The sequence below is a fragment of the Channa argus genome, chromosome 18 (genome assembly GCF_033026475.1).
Source record: "Channa argus isolate prfri chromosome 18, Channa argus male v1.0, whole genome shotgun sequence".
NCBI lineage: Eukaryota > Metazoa > Chordata > Actinopteri > Anabantiformes > Channidae > Channa > Channa argus.
In genome coordinates this window covers 8519521-8543788 of record NC_090214.1, presented here as the reverse complement: position 1 = coordinate 8543788, position 24268 = coordinate 8519521, and the positions used below count along the sequence as shown (strand labels likewise).

The window sequence follows — 24268 nt, the reverse complement described above, 5'->3', positions numbered from 1 at the left end:
CAAGAATAGCAGAGTAAAAGCTGAAGGTCTGGAGATGAGAAGTTCTGGACTCAGCATTGTTATGAGAGTGACAGTCTTGAGCAAATCAGCCATTAAACAATGCATTGATATCAGTTTAAATCTGTTCTTCACTGACTTTCACAGCTCCTAACAAACCCACAAGTAAAATTGGTACGTCGATGTCTTTCATATCTGAAAGAAATTCAATCAACCTAAAGTACTTTTTAACCCTTTGAGTATTGCTTGACTTACAATAGAGGTGCAGTGTATAAACTCTGGAAAACACTCCTGCCATTGCTGCATTGCATATCTGCGCAGGTTCATATATTTGGATTCATTTGACCCAGTGAATATGTGTTGGTGTTACACAAAGAGTTTTCCTACCCATTGAGAGTTTGTCATTGCTCCGTTCTGCTTAGTCATAAATAATGTAGTCTATCATGACTATCGTAGCAATGTCCACCTTGGAATATAAATAATATTGAATATAATTTATTGAAAATAATTTGATAATAAATAATAATAAATAACATTGAATATAAATAATATTGAATTTTCTTTTTACCAGTGAAGATTCTCAATCATTCAGCTTTGGGGATCCCAACATTGAATCATGTCAACTGGACTTCTTTCTTCTTAATTAGAAATGTTTCACTACTCATCCAAACTGCTTCTTTAGTTCTTCAGACTGGAGAAGCTGACCTAATTTGTTTGCTGTCTTTGCTACACACACACATATATGATTCCTTCAAATGGTTTTTGTTTGTCTCCATTTTTATTTGTTTTCACTAATTTATGTAGGCGATCCTTTTTAGTGTTACCTAACTGAGGGATTCTAAAAGAAGTTGTCTTGTTCCTTTGCTCGTCTTGGTCCTTTCCTTACTGTGTACTTTTGCTGCTTTCATCAGCAGAAATTTCAGGCATCGACTAAAGACATACAGAGCAGTAACATCCCATTCAAATGCTACAGAAGTGTCTCGACTGAGCAAGCCATTAAGTGCATCATGTGTTCATCAGAGTATGCTTAGCCTCTGGCATCTGCAAATGTGTGCAGACTTCCCTGAGTTTTTTTTAGTTCAACACTTAAGATTGTGCTTCTTTGTCCTGGCTCTGAGGATCAGCTGAATGAACACACAGGCCTACATTTTGACATATTGAACTATACTGAAATGGCACATTTGGATGAAAGTATGGTGCAAACCGGAAAGATGTAATGTAAATGTATCTAGAGAGCAAAGTTTCAATAATCTTTTCAGACCAGTAGAGCTATTAATGAAACATCTAAATAATATGTTGGCTATAAGTGCTGTTAAATGATATTCATGATATTAGTATTTATCAACATGTTGGACTTTATATCTCAGAGCATTAAATGACACTGCCAAACGGTGCTGCTGCTCTGTTTGAGGGGAAATTATATTCTATAGCACCTCTAAACAAATGTGCACATATTTATACAGAAATTCAAATAACTGTGGTCCACTTACAAGAATAGAAGATGACAACAGATGTTATTTGTACATTTTATTCATTCATGAAAAAAGACCTTTCTATATATATTTTCAGGCATTGTAACCCCATTAATGTGCATTTTCACAGTTTTAAAATATTTGCCAGAACTGACCCATTTTCAAGTATTTGTGTAAAAGTCAAAGCTGAAGAAAAGAACAAATACTGCTTTAACTATTTCAGTGCTGTACTTTCAGAAACAACTCAAACAAAATGAGAAAAAAACATAGTTGCTCTTATCATATTGTTTACTACACCTGGGGTTATTTTTAAATATGTTATTTCATTTCTGAAATGAGAAGAACAGCAAGATGAACTGAACCCTGTCATGGGATAGTACCAGGCTAGGAAATGAAGGCAGGTGGTCCTGAGTGTGAACTGAAGATATTATATTAGTTTAATTAGGGGTAAAATAATAACAAATATCTGAAACAACAAAGTTAGCAGCCCTCGGATAAACTGAAGAGGAGTGGGTTAAGGAGAGGCTTTTGTTCACTTGGCACAGCCCTACGAGCAGAAAACGCTACAGCAGATGAAAGCCCACGTGGCTTCATTTTTCATCTGTGGTGTTTCTATGGAAATAAAAATATGCTAAATGCATTTAATGATCAGAACTACTGTTAGGTGCCAAGACATTTTTGACAAGTTACTATGACATAGTTTTGGCTTTGTCCAATTTTGGCACTTTTTGTCCTCCATACAACACAAATGGTGTTTGATTTTGTTTTTCTGTGGCTTATCAAAGGAAGCACATGATGTATATTCATACCAAGTCTTTCTGTGATAACATAAAATAAACATTATTAACACAAAATTACACACAGTAAAAAGGTTTGGTGCCCTTTTCCTACAACCTTAAATGTTGTTCACAGTCCACAGTCATGACCTCAGTACTTTAATTGTATTATAAAATGTGCTCACTCTAGTTTAACAGCACAGGCAATACACCCTGTGTATTATATCCTGTTTATTAGTGAACAGGTGTGTTTGTTCATATGGCTTTGCAGCGTGTGCACATGTTCAGATGGTCCGCGTGCAGGGCTGATAAATTAGTTCACACTGCCAATGTGACACTGCTGTGACAATCAGATACCATGCCAGGCCTGCTCCTTTCCCCTCAGGGTGTCTGGGAATGTGTGTTCATAAGGGCAAGCTCTGTCCCTACTGTCCCTATGACAAGGGCATGACCATCCCTGCATCAGAGAGAGAGAGAGAGAATCATCAAAACTCAACAACAGAAGGACCATATCAGTGAAACTCCTCATCCAGCAAAATCCCTCCACTGGGATTTATCACACACGCTCACATAGAGAGCAGGCCACTCTGCGTGTCAAGCTTTAATTACATTACATGTTGTCAGGCTGGAGTAAGCTACTATGTCCCTGAAGCACAAACCGCCTCGTACTATGTGAGACTCCATACTTCTCCGCTGCCCTCAAAACAAAACACAATTCTTCCATAACTTATAATTGACATCCAAGTTGAGCTTGGAATAAGTCAACTTTATTTAAGCTGGTTTTATATCTAAAAGCATTTGATTTGCAGTCACCTTCCCATCTGTAATGTCTCCTCTGGCACAAACACTTTGCCCCTGGCCTTTGCTATTTGACCTCACTTAAACCTCACCCATGGCTGTGGCTAGGCCTCGCACTGCATGGCACAGCTTGGCACAGTTCACTCCATCTAGGGCATGTAAGTGTGTCACAGCAGATCTAATTATGACAGCAGTCCCTGACTAACCTCTTAACTTCTCCTCTTCTTCCATCACCATGATGCCCTGTGACTATCACCAGGACATATGAACCAAGCCAAGAAGGAGTGTCAGTCTAGCCAACTATAGGCTTAGAATGTAATTATAATATTAACAACGGGGGTTTACGAAATTGCATGAATGAATCGGACCTCTGAGCTCTGACTACATTCAACTAGATGGCGTTTATTCAGCTGAGCAGCAGAGAAATACATGAGCAGATCAGACTTGCACACAAATTATCTCTTTGGTTAGAGCCAAAACCCAGGGAGTTAGTGAGCAGAGTGAACTTGCAAGCAGGCCATTAACAGAGAAAACTCTCAGACAGCTCGTTGATGGATTTCTTTAAAAACACACGTGTACACAAATAACTTTGTACATAATATATTTGGCTTCTTGTGCTAAGGAGATAAAGCCCCCAAATGCCAAATTCAGTCTCTCTCTCTCTCTGCTTTTAAGAGCATTTAATGATGTATTTAGCTGTGTGTGTTTGTTTGTGTGTGTGTGTGTATATGTGTGTGTCTTACGTTTGCTGGCAGTGAAATAAAGGGAGACAAGCCCCACATTTCAGCAGCGAGAGCTACAACTGGCAAAGCATAGAAGTGGGTCATCTATATGCCAACCAAGCAGTCGGGATCAAACTTGTATGGCTTCTGCTCTGCTTTCCAGCCCCAACAACAGATAAAGAGCAAGAAAAGATGGGAAGGCAGGAGAGAGGAAAGAAGGAGCGTCACGGGAAAATACTGCTGTAGATGAAGATTAGGGATGACCAAGGATGAGGGACACTGTTCACACGAGAGACCCACCATGTTAAGAGTTGATCTTATAGAAAGAAAAAGGATGTTAATAACTTAAAGCAAGGCAGCAATAATAAACACTGTGTATCAGATTGTCAAACAAGCAGTGAAAATAGGCCAAAAATGGCAGCACACTGCACATATTCTGCTGTTTTTACTCTGCAGCTGTTAAATGTTATTTCTCCTGTCCATGATTGGAGATTAATTATATTATTAATAGAATTAATAATAAAAGTGTTGATTGTTCAGACAGAGCACTGCAAACACTTAATGTGATAAGGTGATAAGAAACAATAAGCAAGACAGGTTGGATGAAAAAAGAATAAGGAATGAAGTCAGATGGGATTCTGAGACGGAGGGATGTGGAGAAGGGAAAACCCGTTTTGTGATGCTGAACACTACGAACGCCACTCAATAGAATGAAGTCGACAAAATGAGGAGGGCTTCTGAGCACCTTTTTGCTCAACTCATAATTGCACAGTTCACTGCATTGAGTGCTATTGACATGGGTTGGCTTTTACTGTGCATGTCCATCTGCACAGAGCATCTCTTCTGTTGCATAATGCACTTGAAACACAATTAGTTTGATTTGACTGATTGTATAACTGTGCCCACACATAACGACAATACATAATTTGCAATGCAATACAACTGAACATAAAAGCCTAGGTTTCCCTTGTCTTCTGTAGTATCATCCCTGTCCTAAACCCACACATGCCAGCACCAACAGTCTGGAAGAGATGGGACAAATTAGCAAAATACTGCATTGCATTTTGTTTAAGGCTAAAACGTTTGCAGTGGAAAGCAATGTAAACTTAAGGCAGCATGGATTGAATGTCTTGTTTTTTTTTTCTTTTCAAAGTACTAAAATCTGTTATGTCACCCAATACAATTTGCCATGTTAAGCACATGGCATCAACAACAACAAACAAACAAAATTAAATGCGACCACCAGGTCATAAATAAAACCACAGCTGGTATTTGTACACAACATTTGTGCATATCCATGTATGTAGCATGTGTGCAGACATGGTCATGTATATAATACTTAAATCCATCCACATTCACAAACCCCATATCACTTGGCCCAAACAGCCAATATAGAAAATTAAAATTTAAAAAAATTCTCTCGTTTTCCATTTTTGCAATGACTTTGTTTAGCACAGTGAGACCCGACCCAGTTTGAAGGTAGAATGGTTGCAGTTTGTTTCGTTCCAGTCTTAAAATTTCAGTTCAACTAGCCCCTACCTCAAAGCAACGGCTGGTGATTTCTCAGAGCTGGTTTAAATTTAAAACTGAAGAGAGAAGAGGCAAAAAAAAAAAAGAAAAATGAATATCAAAGATGAGCGGGTGAAGAGCAGGTACAAAATAAAAGGAACAAATATGAGATGATACTGTGAAGGTATATATCCAAGGCCAGTCCGGTCAGTGAAATCGGTCAGTATTTGGGAGGGATGACAACCACGGGGTCACCAATCTTTGGCCGCCACATCAGCACCTGGGCATCATTGGCGTTCGGCTTGACCATGGCATTAGGGGGGATCGGCTCATTTTTCCCTAGGATCTGGGGCTGTTCCTGGTTCACGGGCTCATCCAGTACAGCCCTGTGACCCAGAGGCTTGTCTGGGTCCACTTTGATGTGAAGCCGCATCCTCCAGCGGATTGTCTGCAGGATGAGGGTTTCTGAGGTGGCCTGGTTAATGGCCACCAGCCAGGTTGTAAAGCTCTGGTCACGGCGGATGCTGCTAAGCTGAGGCACATTGCTGTCACTGACCGGCACTCCCCAGGTCACGCTGGGGTAGAAGTTGTCATTCATGCTAACAGTAAATTTGCTGTCTTTTTTGGTGGGGCCTACAATGGTGCAGGTCTCTGTGGTGTTGCCGTACCAAGGGTAGTTGACACCGTCTGAGTCGCTAATGGCCTGGATCTTGCCATCACGCAGATCAGGAAGCTCCCAACTTGACCTGGAAGTTAAAAGTAGTCACAGAGAAGGATTTCATCAGTAATGGAGATCAACATGTAAAGCGGCTGTTTAGATTGGATAGTCACTGTTTATTACTTATTACTAACTGCATCTTTTGATCAAAGTTTTCATTAACAAAATGTAATAAACTCGGTAGATGCAAGAGGTTCACTTGAAGCCTCACAGTTGGATCGGAAGTTACTTGGGAAAAACCTAATAAAACATTGTGACATACACACAGCAGGCGACATTGACCAGCTTAACTGACCTGTAACTCTAATGGGTCCACCTATTGATTTTCTGCTGGCAGCAGGAAAAATATTACCTTTCATTCCCCTGACACAAACAGAGAAGATAAAAGTGTGTTCACCAGCCACATAACTTACTCTCCGGCAATTCTTCATTATGTCATGAATTTAGAACCTAGAAAAATAATTCAACAGTGAATGCATCTGATTTTCCGAATAAACTTATGTCTCTTTTCTGCACTTGGTATACTGTAAATCCTTTTTTAACCACGCAGACAAAATGCCTCACATCCACATGTGCTGAGTTTATACTGGTATACTGTTAGTCTGACAGTCAAACTGAGACCTAGTCCTGTACATAGTTTCTTTTACACAAACTATTCCAGTGAAAACGATTTTATGTTTAACATCAAATGCAACAACAAACTGTGGCAGTAAGCAGCAGTGGTGGGCACCCAGAAGAAGCACATCCAGCAGTGCAGACTGCACACAGCCAATATGGAGTCATCTATACTTGCAAAGGAACTTTGATCATTGGGAAAGAATTGCAGCAGTATATCTCACTTCCTGTTTCTTTCTTCACTGTCTTTCTTTGTCACACTCTGAGTGACTACTGTCACAGTTTGAGTGTTTGTGGCAGTACTGTAGAAAGACCCACTTTCTTCTATAGAAAATAACTACTCAGCTGTCATGCTTTGTGAGCCCTGAAGTTTGAACTTATTGCAGATGACTGATTTCCAACCAGAGATTGCCAGAGATTACACGATAAGGACTAGTTTATAAGTGAACTCATAGGGGAGTCCCACAGGTCTAAGCAGTACGCTTAAATGCATGAATAAATGGTTGAAGTAAAAAAGCTAAACATAATTTAAAGAGTTATTAAAATCTGCGGTTTTCAACTGATTGTGACCCAGGGGCCATCAAGAAGCATCCTGAGGACCACTAAACTACAGGAATAATTTGCAGTGCAAATCCATACATTAATCACATGCATGTTGGTGCACAGGCAAGCAAGGATTTTATAAAATTGCATAAAAGTGATTATTTATAACCAGTAAATTTTGTGGAAATCTGTTTAAAAAAATAAAATGAACATTGTGTGTCCGCAGTAAAACTAAAAAATTGAATGCAATGAATGGTTCTGAAGGAGGAACATGTGGCTTCATCACACAAGGATGAATCTAGTTGTGAACCACTTCTCAATAATAATAAAAAAAAAGCCACATTTGCATTAGTAACAGCATAATGTTTATAATGTTCTTCAAATATATATCAAATTTGAATAAAATTTCAAACAAGAACTGAATATAATTTTGTATTGGTGCTATTGTCTCATCAACATTGATATAAAGCACATACTAAATGTTATGCGCAGTTTTTGACAGTGAAGTTAAATTAAAGTTAAACCTAAACAAAAGAGCAGTTGGATGAACAATGGGGATCAGTTGTTGGTTTCCATTCATGCTTCTTTCTAGCTGCTGATTGGGTGAATGAAATCTATGCTGCCCTCCCTCAGACATAGTGTAGTCCAGGAAGCCACAGCCATATGAGCACATTCATTGAGGAATAATATGAACCAAGGGAAAGCCTTTAAGTTTGCAGACAGTGATTACAAAATAAGCCCAGAGTTCTTTATACAGTAAAACTGAGAGCTCTTGAGCAAACGTTTCAACAACCCTACGTCATCTGAAGGAAAAAAAATAAAATAAATTTAAAAATCTCTAATTGGCTTCTGGCCTGACAACAGCACTAGGATCACTAAACATTTGCAAGCAGCTTAAATGACAAATTGTGTTCAACTGATAAAATTATATTGCGGTTGGATACAATGTGGAAACAAGCTCATTTCCTGTTTTTCAGTAACTGATACAACTTTGCTGTCACATTCATTTGCATATGGCAAAATTCTATTGATCCAAAGAGTCTGGGGTAGATGTAAAGAAATTTGGTTAGTTTCTCAGTTACAATGTGCTAAAGCCTGTGTTCCTGTGTTCCTCACATTGTGTTAATCAAAACCTATTTACATTGTTATGCTGCAGAGACTTGACTTCCTGATCTCCAACCAGTAAACCATTGAATTGTAGAATGATGGCTTGGTTTTAGGTTGGGGTTAGGCAAGTTGAGGTTATGGTTAATGTTAAGGTAAATCTCCCGGAAGTCCCTACGTGTGTAGAGTAGCACACCACCCAACCAAGACTATTAGTCATGGGTATCTTTATGCATTTTTAGATTCTTATTTGTCTTATTTCAGTTTCACTTCTACCACGTTTCCTACTTTCATGCTCACACATTTAGGGTAAGTGGGCCTCATTTTATCATAACACGCGTTGGTATGTGTGTCAGCATCCATGTATGTCTGTTTATAAAAATACATGCTGTACAAATCTACAAGAGAGTCCTTTCTAAGGGACAACAAACAGGAGGTGTTCTAAATCTATGCCACATCTGCCAAAGCTAACAGAGATCTCTTCCACATGTTCACTCCAATTACAGCTTGCAGAAGTTGTATTACCATCAACAAAAAAGTTACTTAGTATGAGAGTCGGAGCAGTTAGAGCTCATCCATGCATCCCATGAGTGACTTTGAAAATAAAAATCCTGAATAGGTGGCCTTGACAAGTTCCTGAGGTTCTGTCATTATCTGTCTTTGCAGGGAAGACAGGTTTAATGACTTTAATAATAGACATTTATAATATCTGAAATAAATGTTTGAGTATGGGCTACAGGGACAGACAAAATCATGTAAACACTACATGTAGTTATATGTCTGTATCTATATCTATCTACTGACATGGGGTTGGACAGTAACATTTCATCTATGAAGTTGTTAGTTTTAAAGCCCATGCACAGCCCACAGTGACAACTACCATTGTTCTTTATTAGCTGATAAATGCTGCTATGTAGCATTTAGCCCAAAATGCTTTACCTGTATTTGCATTTGTAAAAATAAGAAAAGTGTTGACTGTTGGGGTTTGGACAGTTGGTCAAAGAAAGCCAGGCATTCGACCTTGTACAGTAGGTGTTAGTGACTGTCTCCATTTCGTCATTTAAATGTCTTTGGCTGCAAAGTCCATCCTGCTGTTAGTATGTAGACTTTGTAGGGGTTCTCCCACTTTGTCACAAAGTCTCGGGTGGGGGGTGCTGGGGAGGAGACTGAGTCTCTAATCTTAGATGTGCAGCACTCAGACATCCTCTGCTGCAGTGTCTACAGATAAAGCATATTCTGGGTACATGACAAGCTTGTGGTATCCCACTGCAGGGTATGAGATGAACGCTACTTGTCTAACATTTCTATCCATATGACCCCCCCCACACACACACACATTCTGAGAAAAGCAAAACAGCAAGACACAGCTACATTTGTACATCTTTGTCCTGTTGCAAAATAACTACTGACAACATCCGGGACCTGGAAGGGCATAGCAATTGTTGTATTATTATTCACAGTGTTCTGCTCTCACATCTGTGGGGGTTTGAAGTACCATGTAGCCTGCAGTCATGTAGCCACAAGTCCACATATTGTTTTTGAGGAAGGCCGACAGAAGATTTGTACGGTTTCTGTCGTATATGCAGTTGTTCATTGTACCATGGAACTACTTTTTTATAACACAGCATTGTTTAGAGTATATCTGCAAATTATCTAATCGTAAGATCAATAGTGTGCATTACATGTTGATATGTTTGTGAGTGTGCATACAAGAAGTCCGTTAAAGGTCTACTTAGAGAACTGCAATGAGTTTCACTACTAAAAGGATTGTCCACTAAAGAGTCATTTTAACATGTTTTTGTCATAGAAAAACAGGAACTTCACTCGGCTCAGAGTTTAGCCTCAAAAATGACACGAAAAGTTCTCTTTTAGAGGTCGGTGCTGATTTTATGTTTCTCTCTTGTGTGGATCGTGTACTTGAGTTGTGTTTCTTTCACTGAACTCCAATCTGGTTTGACAATGTTACTTCTTTAAATATAAAGGAAAATATTCTCGATTCTATTTGGAAAACTACATCAGTCATCTACTTAAAGTACCACAGTGCAAACATAATATTAACTATGGAAATTAATTATGTGAACCTAAATACTACATGACCATTTTTGTTAGCTAGCGCTTAAACAATAGGATGATTTATTATATAGTCAATCAACAGAAGACTATTCAGCACCTACCTTGACAATTAACAGTCTGTGACATTTTTTGTAATAAAGGTTGGTGAAAAATCCGCAAGTCTACCAGGTTGAGACTTGCTGCTTATCTTTGTCATTTGTATGCCAGTACAGTGAATCAATTTCAGTTCGGGACTTTTAGTCAGGGAGACAACGACAAAAGAAGACCTTGGCCTCTGCCTCTTCGTTCTATTGTACAAATTTGATCAATTATTGGGAAAAGGCCAGATCAGTCCGAAATGATTAAAAACTAAGTTGGCCCCCCTGAACTTTACATTTGGTTTAGGAATACAAAATGCCGAGACATTTTGACAACACTTTTTTTTCATCTAACAATGACAAGTCTAAAAACACAACAAAAAGAACCCACGCTACTCACATCCCTTTGTTTCCATAAGTATTGTAGAACTCCATGTGGTTACACGCTTGAATCCAGCCGATGGTCCATGTCTCTTGACCTGGCACTGGTGGCACCAGGACGTGGGCATGAGCTCGGAAGTGAGGTGTCCTGTAGCGCAGGACCACGCTGGATGACTCGTCGATGCTGGTGGGGTTGGAATCGATGCAAGTTTTCACCTCCAGGACGATGATACTGTCTCGGAAACTCTTGGGCTTACACCTGATACTCTGGATACAGCCCATTGCATTAAAGCGCAACACAATCCACAACAACGTCCAGAGGTCTGGAGGAGAAGAAAGACGCATGGAAACAGCAAAAAAAAAAAAAAAAAAAAAAAAAAAAAAAAATCACCACAGTTGGTTCCAAAAGTGTTGACCAACATTAAAAGTGCACATATCTATATCAGACTGTTTCATGAAAAAGCCATGCATCTTTGATACAAGATGACGACAGATCTACATAATCTTCATATGTGGAGAGCGTATAGCCTTCCGGTGCGTAATTACAGCGTCAAGCGCAGGCACAACTGTCCTTATCCGAGCATTGATGTTTTACCGCTGTCAAGACACAAGACTTTTCCTCCTAAATGTGCTCTATCTAAAAAGACTTGACCTTTTGGCAACATGCAGCCACTGGAAAGGTGCGCGTAAAAGGTTCGGGTTAATTTTGAGCTAAATAATTAACAAAAACTACTAATGTTACATCTTGGCGTCATGTTCTCTTTAGTGTGGTTCATTGTTTTACCATATAATCTCTGGACTATGGACTAAAGGATAAATCTCCATGTCCAGCTGGTGACAGATCACATTTGAAAAAGCTTAATTCGCACAGATATAGAGGACAAACTGCAGTCGAATATGACGCTCATATTGAGTAGAGCTGCCAACAAAAACAGATTCGGTTCATCACTGAAAAGAAAAGTGGAATTTAACGATTCTTTTACGTCAGTAGACATCCGCGGATTAAGGGTTTGTGCAGTACAAATGCGTGAATTGTAAATAAGTTTTAGCCTTCAAAAACAACATGCAAATAGAAATCTACCTATAAAACAGTTTGCTGGAAAGTCTCCAGTGTCTTCGTGCAAGGCGAGATCCTGGAGAGATTCGGAGTGCACGGGGGTTCTCACAGTCCTTCGGTCAGAGAGGTAATTCCGTTATCTCCTTCACACCCGCTTCTCCGCTCTGTTGCTGCAAATTATTTCACCGTCCCACAGAGAGAGGTGGCATTTCCAACGGGGACTGCACTCTAGTCGTCTTTGAAACGGAGCACCGCAACATCCAAAAGACACCGCCGGGTCAACTTTAGCACCCATTTCTGCGGATCCATTGTTAGATTTAAAAAGACATTTTTAATTACCTAAAACGCCTCTGAAGGGAGAGGCGCCATCTGTCACATAGTTTGACCTAGTAGCTGCAGTCCTCTCTGTGAAGGGATGCAGTTCAGCCTAAATTCCTGCACAAGCTGTCATTTCTCCGTGCTCGTCCCATCGCTACCCCGGCAGGTTCACCCCGCTACGCATTGGTCTATTTCAGCAGCCTAGGAAGCAGCTATATAGTATGCTTGAGACGACACTTCCGCCCTGAGCTGCGAGCACCCTGGGAAATGTAGTCAAAATTATTTCTCTTGGGTGACCATATATTGAGTAAATTTATCCATAGACAAATTAATTTCGTACACAATTAGGCTTAAATAAAAAGTAACACTTGTCTATTAAATTATTATCATTAATTACTATGTCACAACTGTACTGATACATTTGTACTGATCTTATTTCTTAATAGGCTAAAAAAAGTAAAAAATAATTTGTGATACTTATCTTGTATTTGTGTTTTAATTAAAATGTCTTACTCAGCTGCAATATAATGCAAATGTTGATACTCTGCAGAGAGTTTTCAAGGGGCGGATTGCTGCATTCAGCGATGATGAATAATCAGAGTGGTTTGACAACTGTGTTGTCACTGTAGCTGCCACATCGTGTGGAAAATAATGATTCCTGCCTGATTGTCTGTTTAAGCACCTTGGAGAACTCCGCTTTTGCGCATCGTAGAGGTTGAATCGGGACGGTGCGTAAACTACGTCAAATGCGCACGGTACGACCCAACGCTGCCTTTGCTGCCTTGTCTTCGCCCTTTGTTGACGATTTTTGTTGGGCTGTCAGCTTTTTATACGGTTTCCTCGCTTTAAATAATTTCCTCGCTGGCAGGATCTCATAGCTGTAACGGAGGCTACGGGGGATATTTGGAGTGATGCTGAGTGGCTCATAGTTATCCACCCTTCGCCTGGTAAGATGACCACATCGAGTCTTGCGTATTTCCCGCACATTTTCCACGCTGCGCTTGTGTTAAAAGCAGTGCACGTATTCGAGCACCTGTTAGCTCTGTAGTTGTGCTGTGTTGTGGCGCAGCAAGATGCTCATGTTGCTATTTTATCTCCATGCTGTAGATCAGGTTTCGCAGGATTGGTCCAGGCTAATGCCATCCAATACCCGCTCCCTGCCTGTGCGGTATAAACACCATGGACATCGCACATACCACTGGGTCTAAAAATATCTATTAAGGCCACAGGAAGGGGAGGACTGCTGTTGGGGGATTATCCTGGGACATCAGACTGTCGTATTGAACTCGTACCACAAATTATCTCCCGGAAATTGAGAGTCCGTTGTTGCACACACAACGGAGAACTTGTCCCTGTACTAACATGCCCTCGAGTTATAATGTGAGATCCAGGGCGCGGGAGAGAAACGGAGTCCTGAGCAGACCTGAGTTTATGTCCCTGAACCATCAGCCCGGTCGCGGTGGTGGCGGTGGCGGCGGCGGCGGCGGCGGCGGCGTCGGTGCCCCCTGTGAGCGCCGAGGCAGCGCAAGGCGACCGGGTCAAATCAAGCACCAAACAAGCCAGCAGAGCGATGAACCTACCGAGAGTGGCAGTAAGGACAGGAGAGAGCCCAACAAAATGCCAGAGGAAGACTGCATGCAGCTGAACCCTTCATTCAAGGGAATCGCGATCAACTCGCTCCTCGCCATTGACATCTGCCTGTCCAAACGCATGGGGGTGTGCGCCTACACGTCGTCCTCCTGGGGAGGCTGCCGGTCCATGGTTGCCCTGTTAGCGCTCACAGGCCACGGTATCACGTGGATCATTGGCACTATCGTGTGTCTCACGAGGAGTAATACTCTCGCTGGGCAAGAGGTCCTGATCAACCTGCTGCTTGGTAAATGCCACATCACACTTCACCCCTACCATGCATCACTAGTCCCATTGCCGCATAAAGAAGTTTACAAGAAGACCCAGACCACTAGATGGTCTTTCCCCACAATCTCCTTTTTAGACAAAACCTTAAATGCTGTAATGGTTGGCTTACTCCAGCTATCTCTCTATTACAGCTAACCAATAAATGATTTTATTATTATTAAGAGCAAGGCATACAACTCCACCATAAACTATGACATAGTAGAGATGAAAGAAAACCCAAACCCAAACAGATTATTCACCAGAAAGTGCTACAGATCTTCTTCAGTGGGCTCTGACTGGGGCCCGGTAAAAATCTGGATTTGGGACACCGTTCTTTATTTCTCGGTCCAGGATACTTAGTCCATTGACGTCTGTCAGGAAGAAAATATCCAGCAATGGGTGGTGGATTAATATTTAATTCGTTTTCATTTCAGCTATACACTGACACTCTCTGGCATGAATGGTGTGATTCTAGTCATTGTTATGACCACATGGACGCTGCAGTGAAGAAACATTTCCCATGTAGTGTCTTGAAAACAGGCCCGTCACATAATAGCTGGCACTGTCCTAAAGGCTGGTAAACATGCTGGAAACTCCAAAAGCAGACCTTGACAATGTCGGGGTTGTTCTCACCCTTATCAGCTGCAATTTAGTTCAGTTTTGGTGTTTTACGCTTTCTTTGTCTGTGTAACTTAGTTCCTCCACTGACCCAGTTACTCAGTTTCTCATAGAGGCCATGTCTACTTAAAATAATGCAACCCAATAGTAATTAACTCCCTTCATTTATGTTTTTATTAGGGCAAAGCACATTTACAGAAATGCAGAGCAAGCACGGAAATGATGATCAATAACATCACTGGTTGTACAAGGATAAACGAGGCAGCATCTGCTGTGCTTGTGACTGTTCAGCTCGCTGAGACCTGCATGGATGCTGACAGTAACAGACACGATTGGGCCATAACAACACAGCTGCCATCATTCATTCATTTTTCATCACACTGGGTGGAGCACAGAACTCAGTACTTAGTCATGTGGCTCACCTGTGTTCCCCTCTTGGATACAAGAATTTAGCTACATTAAAGCACAAGCATTCATTATTTTATCATATCACTCTCTTCTCTCTCAAACGCTTCTCTCGTTTCTTCATCCATAGTTTCTTTTTTTCCTCTGTGAACATGAAAATGACAGCGTCTCACCTTAAACATGCATTCAAAGAGCTAGAAGTTAAAACAGTCCTGTCCTGTCAGGACAGTGGGAGAGCAAGTGGAATGAGAAGCGTGACAGCATAAGCAATGTGTCAAACAACTGACAGCCACTTTGTACATTGAGTGTGTGTGAAAAATATCAGACTAGAACAGAAGGTAAAGGTGGCAATGGCAGGGGTGTTTTCGGGAGAGCTATTACAATACAGAAGGCATCTGCAGATGTCATTATGTGAAGATCCCGCAACCCTGACCAGGATAAGTGGGTAAAGATAATGGATGGATGGACAAATAAATTATATGAAGATCCAGTGCCCTGCAAGTCCAAATCGACCCATTGTTACTGAACCAAGATGTGTCAGATCAATACTATAATTTGTTAAGTATCTATACTTTATTGCTTTTGTATTGTTCTGTCTAAAATATGGCGATTATTCCTGTAAGATCGGGGGGATTACATTGTAGTTTCCTGTTGAAACTGCCTAGTAATTGCATTTTTGACCACTCTGAGAAACAAAATGTTGTATTTACTGGGCTGAGTGAATTGGAAGAAGTTTAGATGATTTATTACTAATACATGCTGTTACGTAAATCTTACAGAACTTTCCTAGTTAAATATGAGCTTTTGAAATTGACTTTTCTTTTTACTCCAATACATTTATTCCCAGAGATTATTTACTTGGTACATTACTTTAATAAAATTTCAAAATACAATTAACACAGCACAATTGTGACATATTATTTTAGGGGAAGATATGATTTAATGATAGTTAGGAAAAGGAATGAGCTGCACTGTGTACCGTATTTCTGTACTGTACGATGGCACTTTTAGTTCGTGTGTGTTGTCTTCTGAATTGAAATAGTTTAGGAATTAATGGGAACCTTTGTCTTAGAAGATAAAGAGGCTGGTGGTTCCATCCGCAGCTTCTAAGTGTTCCTGGGCAAGTCATTGGATCTTAGCACACTGCATGGCAGCTGCTATCATGTCAAGTGCTTTAGGTACCAATAAGGTAGAAAAATGCTATATACTTTAATAATTAGTTGTTAACTTTACTTTACTAGTAGTTAATTTACTAGTTAGTTTTTTTATATGTCAAATTAACTTGTGTTTAGTAACTTGAACAAAACTTTAAATTTGGTGTAACTTACATAACTCCAACTTAGTGTTAAGTAGATTTAATGTAACTGTGTGATTTAGTGTTTAATTGAGGCCGTTTTCTTAACATTTATTAATAATAAATTATCTAACTTTTTTCCAATTTCCACAACCCAGTTGCATGAATCCAATTGCCATGGCTCCATTATTTAAACATACCATTATATTTCCTCTGTGTAAATGTATTTTATTTCATAGCCCTCATCCTTGATGTCATGACTGTTGCTGGAGTCCAGAGACTGGTGAAGCGCAGAGGACCCTGGGAAATGACACCTGGCTTCCTAGACTATGTCGCCATGGATGTCTACTCCTTCCCTGCAGCTTACGCCAGCCGAGCCACCATGGTCTCCAAGTTCCTGCTATCCCACCTGGTCCTTGCCGTGCCACTTCGTATACTCTTGGTCCTGTGGGCCTTCCTGGTGAGCATATCCCGGGTGCTGTTGGGGAAATACCACCTGACAGATATGGTGTGTGGCTTTGCACTGGGAATGCTCCACTTTAGCTTAATGGAGACAGTGTGGCTCTCATCAAACACCTGCCAGACTATTATTTCCATAAGCACATTGAGCTGGAGCCCTTTTTACTGAGCTTTTGGTATAAGGCTCTGGAAGCACACAAGGTTTAGTTAATACACTAAACATTCAATGTCAGGGACTTAGGTCTTGTGAAGTAAATAGTTCTAACAGTCTGAAGTTCTTATTGCATCTGTGAAGAGAGACAGATTAATATTTGTATGCAGATGCTGGCTTGCATGTAACACCTAAGACATGCAGGTAACCTTACAAGATTTTCATAATACTTCACAAATTCTTGCATTTTAAGGCAAATACACAAATACACACACCCACCTCCACTGCTCTCTCAACTCGGTTCTACTAATCAACTGACAATGACAATGTAGGGTGTAGAGATGTAGGATTGACGATTTTTAGTTTTATTTATGTTTTTTTTTAACTAGATCTTTTTATTCTCATACTACATGACAGCTAGTGCCATTCATCTATATCGGAACCTTCTCTTTATTCAATAAATTCTTGCTTGAATCTGTCTCCTCCTTGTTCCTTTACAGAACATCCTCTCCACTGTTACTCTGCCTCTTTTCATGAATTCAGAATAAAAGCACAAATATTACTAAAATAATTGAAAAGAGACAGAAACAATGAACAGTGAACAGTGGTGTTGGTTTGTAATATTGGTTATAGCATTAAATTCTCTAAAGTGAATGTTGATATTCCTTCTTGTTCCTAATTGGCATGACTATTATATTTGTACATATCTGATGGGATTTGTGCTTTTGACTGTGTATTCATCAAATACAAAGTTATTTTGTGTAAAACAGAATTTAAAAAATAAAAAAATAATTTCTTCAGGTTTGTTATTTATGCTGCAATAGGTTTAAATCTTTTTTTTAGCAGATATTTCTCTTGAGCTTTTTCATGGGAGGTTGCTCCACATTTGCCAAACAGATGTGGTTTGTAAGTAATACACATACTATGCTCCACTAAACAACTGGCATATGCACACATGAAGAGTGTGTTGAGCGCACGCACGCGTGTCTGTGCAGGTAAGCATCAGCAAACTAAGCGAAATATCTGAAGAAATCATATTTTTCTTTGTTGAACCTTTTTTATTGACCTTTGACTGAAACCTGCTGGGGTTACTGTACATGTGGCAAAGATATTTAGTGTACATTCATTTAGTTTGTTCTGTATCATGTTACAATGCAGTTTTTCCATCTTATTAATAAAATAAGGTGAACTGTCAATAAACTATTGGTGCCTTTGTGTTCATGTGGGCTGTAAAGCGAATGAGATGACACAAGCAAATTACCACCATAAACTAATAAATGATGAATTGCGAGTAAGCTGAATCCTCTAGCAAATCTATAGGCAGATTTTCACAACTTTGACTTGATTGCTTCAAATATCATAGGGACAGTGAGTGCACAATTTGATCAGCAAAAGCATAAAGAAGTATGACCTGCTAAAATCAGTCCCTTCCTGGTGGTGGAAGACTTTAAATTAAAAATAAAAAAGAGAAGTCAGAAGTTGCACATCCATGTTGAACACTTGGCAGTGCACAGAGCAAATAATTACTTCACATGGAGCATTATTGTGTCCTAAAGATCCACTTTTCCCTTCTCGGTGCAGTTACATTAATGTTCTGAAGTTTGGAGTTGATTTTCCGTCAAAGTTAGGTGGGCTGCTGTCAACAGATAGGGTTTTAGTCTTTGACTTGTCGCTTGACTGTATTAATGCCAATTCATGACACCTAGACCACATGCATTCAGTAACTGGAGCGCCGTTATTTCTGACTCTGTGTTTTTACAGCCTCTACTTTCCTGTCACACTGCTCTTACCGCAGAGAATCTGACAGGAAACAACACCAAGGCGATGCTGTGTGCTGTGAAGCAGTTCAAACAGCAGGAACAGAAACTGCTATGAAATAGCAGCTCTCTGGCACAGAATCAGCTGTTTTAGTTTGAACATATTTAACATTAAGACATAGATTTCAGCAATATGAGATTGTTAAATGTGTAAACAGATCACAATATTAGGCACTTTTATTTAAATTTGTTATGAAATGTGGGGGGAGCAGTATCCACATGGTTGTTTATATTGGGAACTTATTAATTAAGTTATATATAGCAACTTCACCAACTTAGTTTGTTAGATGAGCCACATTTGAGTGGTTTTCTGCCAACATTTTGATCCCCCCAAACCTTTCAAAACACGTACCCAGAAATATCCCTGTGAGTAAGTGCTGATACTGCTTGCAAGCCTAATTCTGCAGGGTCCACATGCACTGACTCAACAGACACCACATTCCCACTGTGGTGTCTATAAACTCTGTTTGTGTCATGCTTTGAGCTATATGAAGATAGAGGTAACATTAGATGAAACAATGTTCCCAGTGCACTGAGCTCTGCATATGCTTCAGGTGTATAAATCTGAGCATCTTATGATGCAAAACATCTATTTGGGTGATTGTCCGTGAAACGTTTTGTTTCTCATCTAATTAAAGAATTAGTGACAAACCTGTAAAATTGCTGCACAAAAATTAAATAAACACTAAAATTGGTCCTGGCCAAGCTTGTATGTTATTTATCAGTATTCTGGCATGAGTCCATCGTGTCATATTTGTTGAATATTTTGATCATTTTATAAATTCTAAAACTGTGAAAAGGTAAAACTGAGTTCACTAACATGAAAGAACAAAACTAAAAAAGTTCAACACCTTGAGTCAATTGTTAAGTCACATGGACCAAAATTACTGACAGTTTTTACATATGTTGTTTATTTTTATGTTGTTTATTTGATATTTAAAACTAGTAATGCCAGTTTTGTAACAGCAAAGATACGTTATGTGGATAGGACTTTTTATTACTTTATAATTATGGTTAACATTATTTTAAAACAACAGAACAATGATAATAATAATAATAATGATAAATATAAAAATCTGAACTTGAAGCTACATCAAAGTTACTGACCGGTGTATTTTTATGACAGATTGCAGAGTACTGTACAGCAGCAAGGGTAGAGGGTAAGACAAGTGCTCCCTCTAGAGGAATCTCCTTGAACATTCACTAAACTCACCACTAACGTGCTCTGCTGTTGCAATGTTTCTTTTAGTCACGTTTGTTTGCAATTTGTTTCGTTTCACCCTTAATCTTAGAGTGAGGTGAACAGGTGTAAGAAAAAGCAAAGATTTTTCCCCAGTAAATGAATTCATAGGTAAAGTCAGGAGGAGTGGGTCCCTCATTATGTGTGCCACATTACATAATTTAGAAAGCAATTAATCTGGGGATAAGATTAAATCCAGGATCGAAACTCTGCATCTGTATATTATGTCCATAGTACTTCCATTTGTATATTATGTACTTACATCTATGTATTAGTCCATAGTACTTTCACATGTACATTATGTCCACAATAGTGCCTTTCTTGTACATACTGTAGACACTTTATATTTTCCACTGCTTATTGCAGTTCTGGTTAGATAGTAAACATATGTAAAGACAAGAAAATTGAAAGTTGAATCTAATCTAATCTAATCTAATCTAAATTTGTGAGAGAATTTGTGAGAAGAAGGGCCGCTGGCCGCATACAGGGGAACTGTACCTCGGCCTTCTAGCACCCCAAAGATTGAGTTGTATTTATTTATTTATTTTTTGGTTGTTTTGAGTCGGTTTGTAATAATTTTGTACAATACCTTGAAGAGTTTTTTGTATTACACTTTCTCCTTTTGGTCATTTTCCTTTTGTTTTTGATAATTTTTGGTTTTGGTCCATTATGTTATTCTTTTGGTAATTTGATTTTGTATCGTTTTGGGTTTCTCCATTTTGACATCTGGTTTCTCCTTCTGTATCTCTCAATTTGTGTCTTTTAAATTAGCTTTTTATAACAACTATAATTAACTCTCCCTTAAACCAAGGCTATCTGGTCTCTTGGACCTTAGGCCTGAGCCCTGTAGGTCCATTCAGTTATCCATCCTCCATTTGCTCTTTAGTTACATTATCAGAGAACTCTACAGTTAATTTTGATACTGTTTGTACATTATTATGTTACAAGTATTCATTACAAGTTATAATCTATATTTTATGTCTAGCTATAAACTCCATAGTTTTGTTAATGTAATGCTTTTTTAGCAGTTGACGTCACAGTTTAATAACTCATGCTTTATATCACAAACCACGAATGTACAGGGACGCTCACATACTAAGTATCATGAAGCAAATGCAAGCCAAGCAAAAGTCACATTTGCTTATTATAATTACTTCAAATGCCAAAAATAAGTGATATGTTTTATCTGATATGCAATAAATTGTTTGTGTAAAAGAAAAAAACACAACAAAAAATATTAATAAAGATGCATTAAAATGTTGGAGGTGGGGCAGGATCAGTGAGATTTATGAAATCAAAAAGTATTATTTATCAAGAAAAAGGTCAATGTACCAGACATCAACAATTAAATCTCTAAATATGATCTAAGTTCCCTGTTAAATCAACACTTCAAAAGAGTCTAAAGATTAATGCCTTTTTGAACAGCGATGCACTCAAGATCATGCAGGGACAAAGATGCACCACCAAGAAAAATGTGAGCACCACCGAAACATTGCCGTGTGTGGGGGGCTGCATAGAAGGTCACCTTCAGGCTGTGTCAATGTTGTGGTTGACTGGTGTATAATATTATTACATAGCTTATTTCCTTCAAATGAAAAATAATCCTACCGAATTGTAGTACTAGTAATAATTTTTATTTAATTTAGTTGCATGAATTTGTGGGTCTAATCCCCATTGTGGTCCTGAAGGTGTGATAGAGAAAAGCAAACTGGTATATATTTAGATGAAAATGATGAGTATTATTTGTCCAAGTATCACAAACACGAGTCTCCAGAATTTGTTATATGTATTTAACTTTTTTTGCTGTTAATGCAACCGCAAGGGGACACAAGCCTGTGCAAACTGTCTTCTTGTGCAAGTCCCCAGTCTGTATCACTGCAGAGTGTTGTGGCAGGAAAGGCATTCGACGTAAAACACATGCCAATTAAAAATGCGAATCATGACTTTCACACCGAATATGACTCCCATACCGGATCGGTCGGGCCCAGGTTAACAACGACCACCATCAGTGCTGTTGACCTACAGGATACCGGTGGATAATGGACTACTGTTGGTCGAAGAAGGAGAGGAGGACGGTGTGTTCGTAGGCAGAGAGAGAAGAGGAAAGCTAAGAATGTAGACTGACAGTAGGGACTTTGAATGTTGGGACTATGACAGGGAAGGCTACAGAGTTGGTTGACATGATTCAGAGAAGGAAGGTGGACATAATGTGTGTCCAGGAGACCAGGTGGAAAGGTAGCAAGGCTAGAAGCTTAGGAGCAGGATTCAAGTTGTTTCACCATGGGTGAGATAGGAAGAGAAATGGAGTAGGAGTTATCCTGAAAGAGTAGTTTGTGAGGAATGTTCTATAGGTGAAAAGAGTATCAGACAGGTTGATGAGTCTGCAGCTGGAACTTAAAGGTGTGATGTTCAATGTTGTTAGTGGTTGTGCCCCACAGGTAGGATGTGAGTTAGAAGAGAAGGAGAAATTCTAGAGTGAGTTAGATGAAGTGATGCAGAGCATCCCCAGAGGTGAGAGAGTGGTGATTGGTGCAGATTTCAATGGACATGTTGGTGAAGGGAACAGAGGTGATGAGAATGTGAAGGGCAGATTTGGTCTTCAGGACAGGAACGCAGAAGGACAGATGGTGGTAGACATAGCAAAGAGGATGGAAATGGCTGTAGTGAACACATTCTTCCAGAAGACACAGGAACATAGGGTAACGTACAAGAGCGGAGGTAGAAGCAGTCAGGTGGACATCTTGTGTAGAAGTTGTAATCTGAAAAAGACCAGTGACTGTAAAGTATTGGTAGGGCAGAGTGTAGCCAGACAACACAGGATGGTGATGTGTAAAATGACTCTGGACAAAGAGGACAATGGCAGAGCAGAGGACGAAGGGTTGGAATTTGAAAAAAGAAGAATGTCGTGTAGTTTTCAGGGAGGAGCTGAGACAGGCTCTGGGTGGTCAGGAGGTGCTTCCAGATGACTGGACCACTAGAGCTAATGTGATCAGGGAGACAGGTAGGAGGGTACTCGGTGTGTCATCTGGAAAGAGGAAAGTGGACAAGGAGACTTGGTGGTGGAACGAGGAAGTTCAGTAGTGTATACAGAGAAAGATGTTAGCTAAGAAGAAGTGGGACACTGAGAGGACTGAAGAGAGTAGACAGGAGTACAGGTGGGAAGGATGTGCAGCAGGTTAAGGTGATTAAAGATAAAGATGGAAATGTATTGACAGGTGCCAGGAGTGTGATGGGAAGATGGAAGGAGAACTGTGAAGCGTTGATGAATGAGGAAAATGAAAGGGAACGAAGAGTAGAAGAGGTGACTGGTGTGGAACAGGAAGTAGCAAAGATTACTAAAAGTGAAGTGAAGAGGGTGTTGAAGAGGATGAAGAGTGGAAAGGCAGTTGGTCCTGATGACATACCTGTGGAGGTATGGAAGTGTCTAGGAGAGGTGGTAGTAGAGTTTCTGACTAGTTTGTTTACCAAGATCAAGAGTGAGAGGATGCCTGAGGAATGGCGGAGAAGTGTACTGGTGCCCATTTTTAAGAACGGGGGAGATGTGCAGAGCTGTGGCAACTACAGAGGAATAAAGCTGATGAGCCACACAATGAAGTTGTGGGAAAGAGTAGTGCAAGGTCGGCTAAGGGCAGAGGTGAACATTTGTGAGCAGCAATGTGGTTTCATGCTTAGAAACAGTCCAACAGATTCAGTATTTGCTTTGAGGATGCTGATGGAGAAGTACAGAGAGGGTCAAAGGGAGTTGCATTGTGTCTTTGTAGATTTAGAGAAACCAGATTACAGGGTGCCGAGAGAGGAGCTGTGGTATTGTATGAGGACGTCTGGAGTGGCAGAGAAGTATGTTAGAGTGGTGCAGGACATGTATGAGAGCTGTAAGACAGTGGTGAGGTGTGCTGTAGGTGTGACAGAGGAGTTTAAGGTGGAGGTGGGTCTGCATCAAGGATCAGCTCTGAGCCCCTTCTTGTTTGCGCTGGTGATGGACAGGCTGACAGATGAGGTTAGACAGGAATCTCCATGGACTATGATGTTTACAGATGACATTGTGATTTGTAGTGAAAGCAGGGAGCAGGTGGAGGAAAATCTAGAGAGATGGAGGTCTGCTCTGGAAAACAGAGGAATGAAGCTTAGACGCAGCAAGACAGAATACATGTGTGTTAATGAGAGGGACCCAGGTGGAACGGTGAGGTTACAGGGAGCAGAGGTGAAGAAGGTGCAGGACTTTAAGTAC

The 24268-nt window shown here is 39.9% G+C and overlaps 2 protein-coding genes across 6 annotated transcripts; one reads left to right on the top strand and one right to left on the bottom strand.

Annotated features, from left to right (window-relative positions):
• Positions 1 to 1509: 1509 nt before the first annotated feature.
• Positions 1510 to 12338, bottom strand: fam78ab (family with sequence similarity 78 member Ab). Of its 4 annotated transcripts, none has more exons than XR_010911384.1 (3): positions 10805 to 11145; positions 5305 to 6020; positions 1510 to 4081 (listed from the first exon to the last, which is right to left on the bottom strand). XR_010911384.1 is itself a non-coding variant. In XM_067483177.1 (3 exons), the coding sequence occupies exons 2-3, from the start codon at positions 11065 to 11067 to the stop codon at positions 5495 to 5497; spliced, it is 789 nt and encodes a 262-aa protein (XP_067339278.1). In that variant the 5' UTR covers positions 11068 to 11108; positions 11867 to 12338; the 3' UTR covers positions 1510 to 5494. The 4 variants fall into 4 exon arrangements, 2 of the variants coding, with proteins under 2 accessions (XP_067339278.1, XP_067339277.1); XR_010911385.1 differs by having other exon boundaries at positions 1510 to 2702; XM_067483177.1 differs by adding an exon at positions 11867 to 12338 and having other exon boundaries at positions 1510 to 6020; positions 10805 to 11108.
• Positions 12339 to 12942: 604 nt separating this feature from the next.
• plpp7 (phospholipid phosphatase 7 (inactive)) lies at positions 12943 to 18183 on the top strand. Of its 2 annotated transcripts, none has more exons than XM_067483175.1 (3): positions 12943 to 13107; positions 13273 to 14036; positions 16613 to 18183. In XM_067483175.1, exons 2-3 carry the CDS (start codon positions 13523 to 13525, stop codon positions 16999 to 17001), a joined length of 903 nt encoding a protein of 300 aa, XP_067339276.1. In that variant the 5' UTR covers positions 12943 to 13107; positions 13273 to 13522; the 3' UTR covers positions 17002 to 18183. The 2 variants fall into 2 exon arrangements, with proteins under 2 accessions (XP_067339276.1, XP_067339275.1); XM_067483174.1 differs by having other exon boundaries at positions 12950 to 13107; positions 13268 to 14036.
• Positions 18184 to 24268: the final 6085 nt, after the last annotated feature.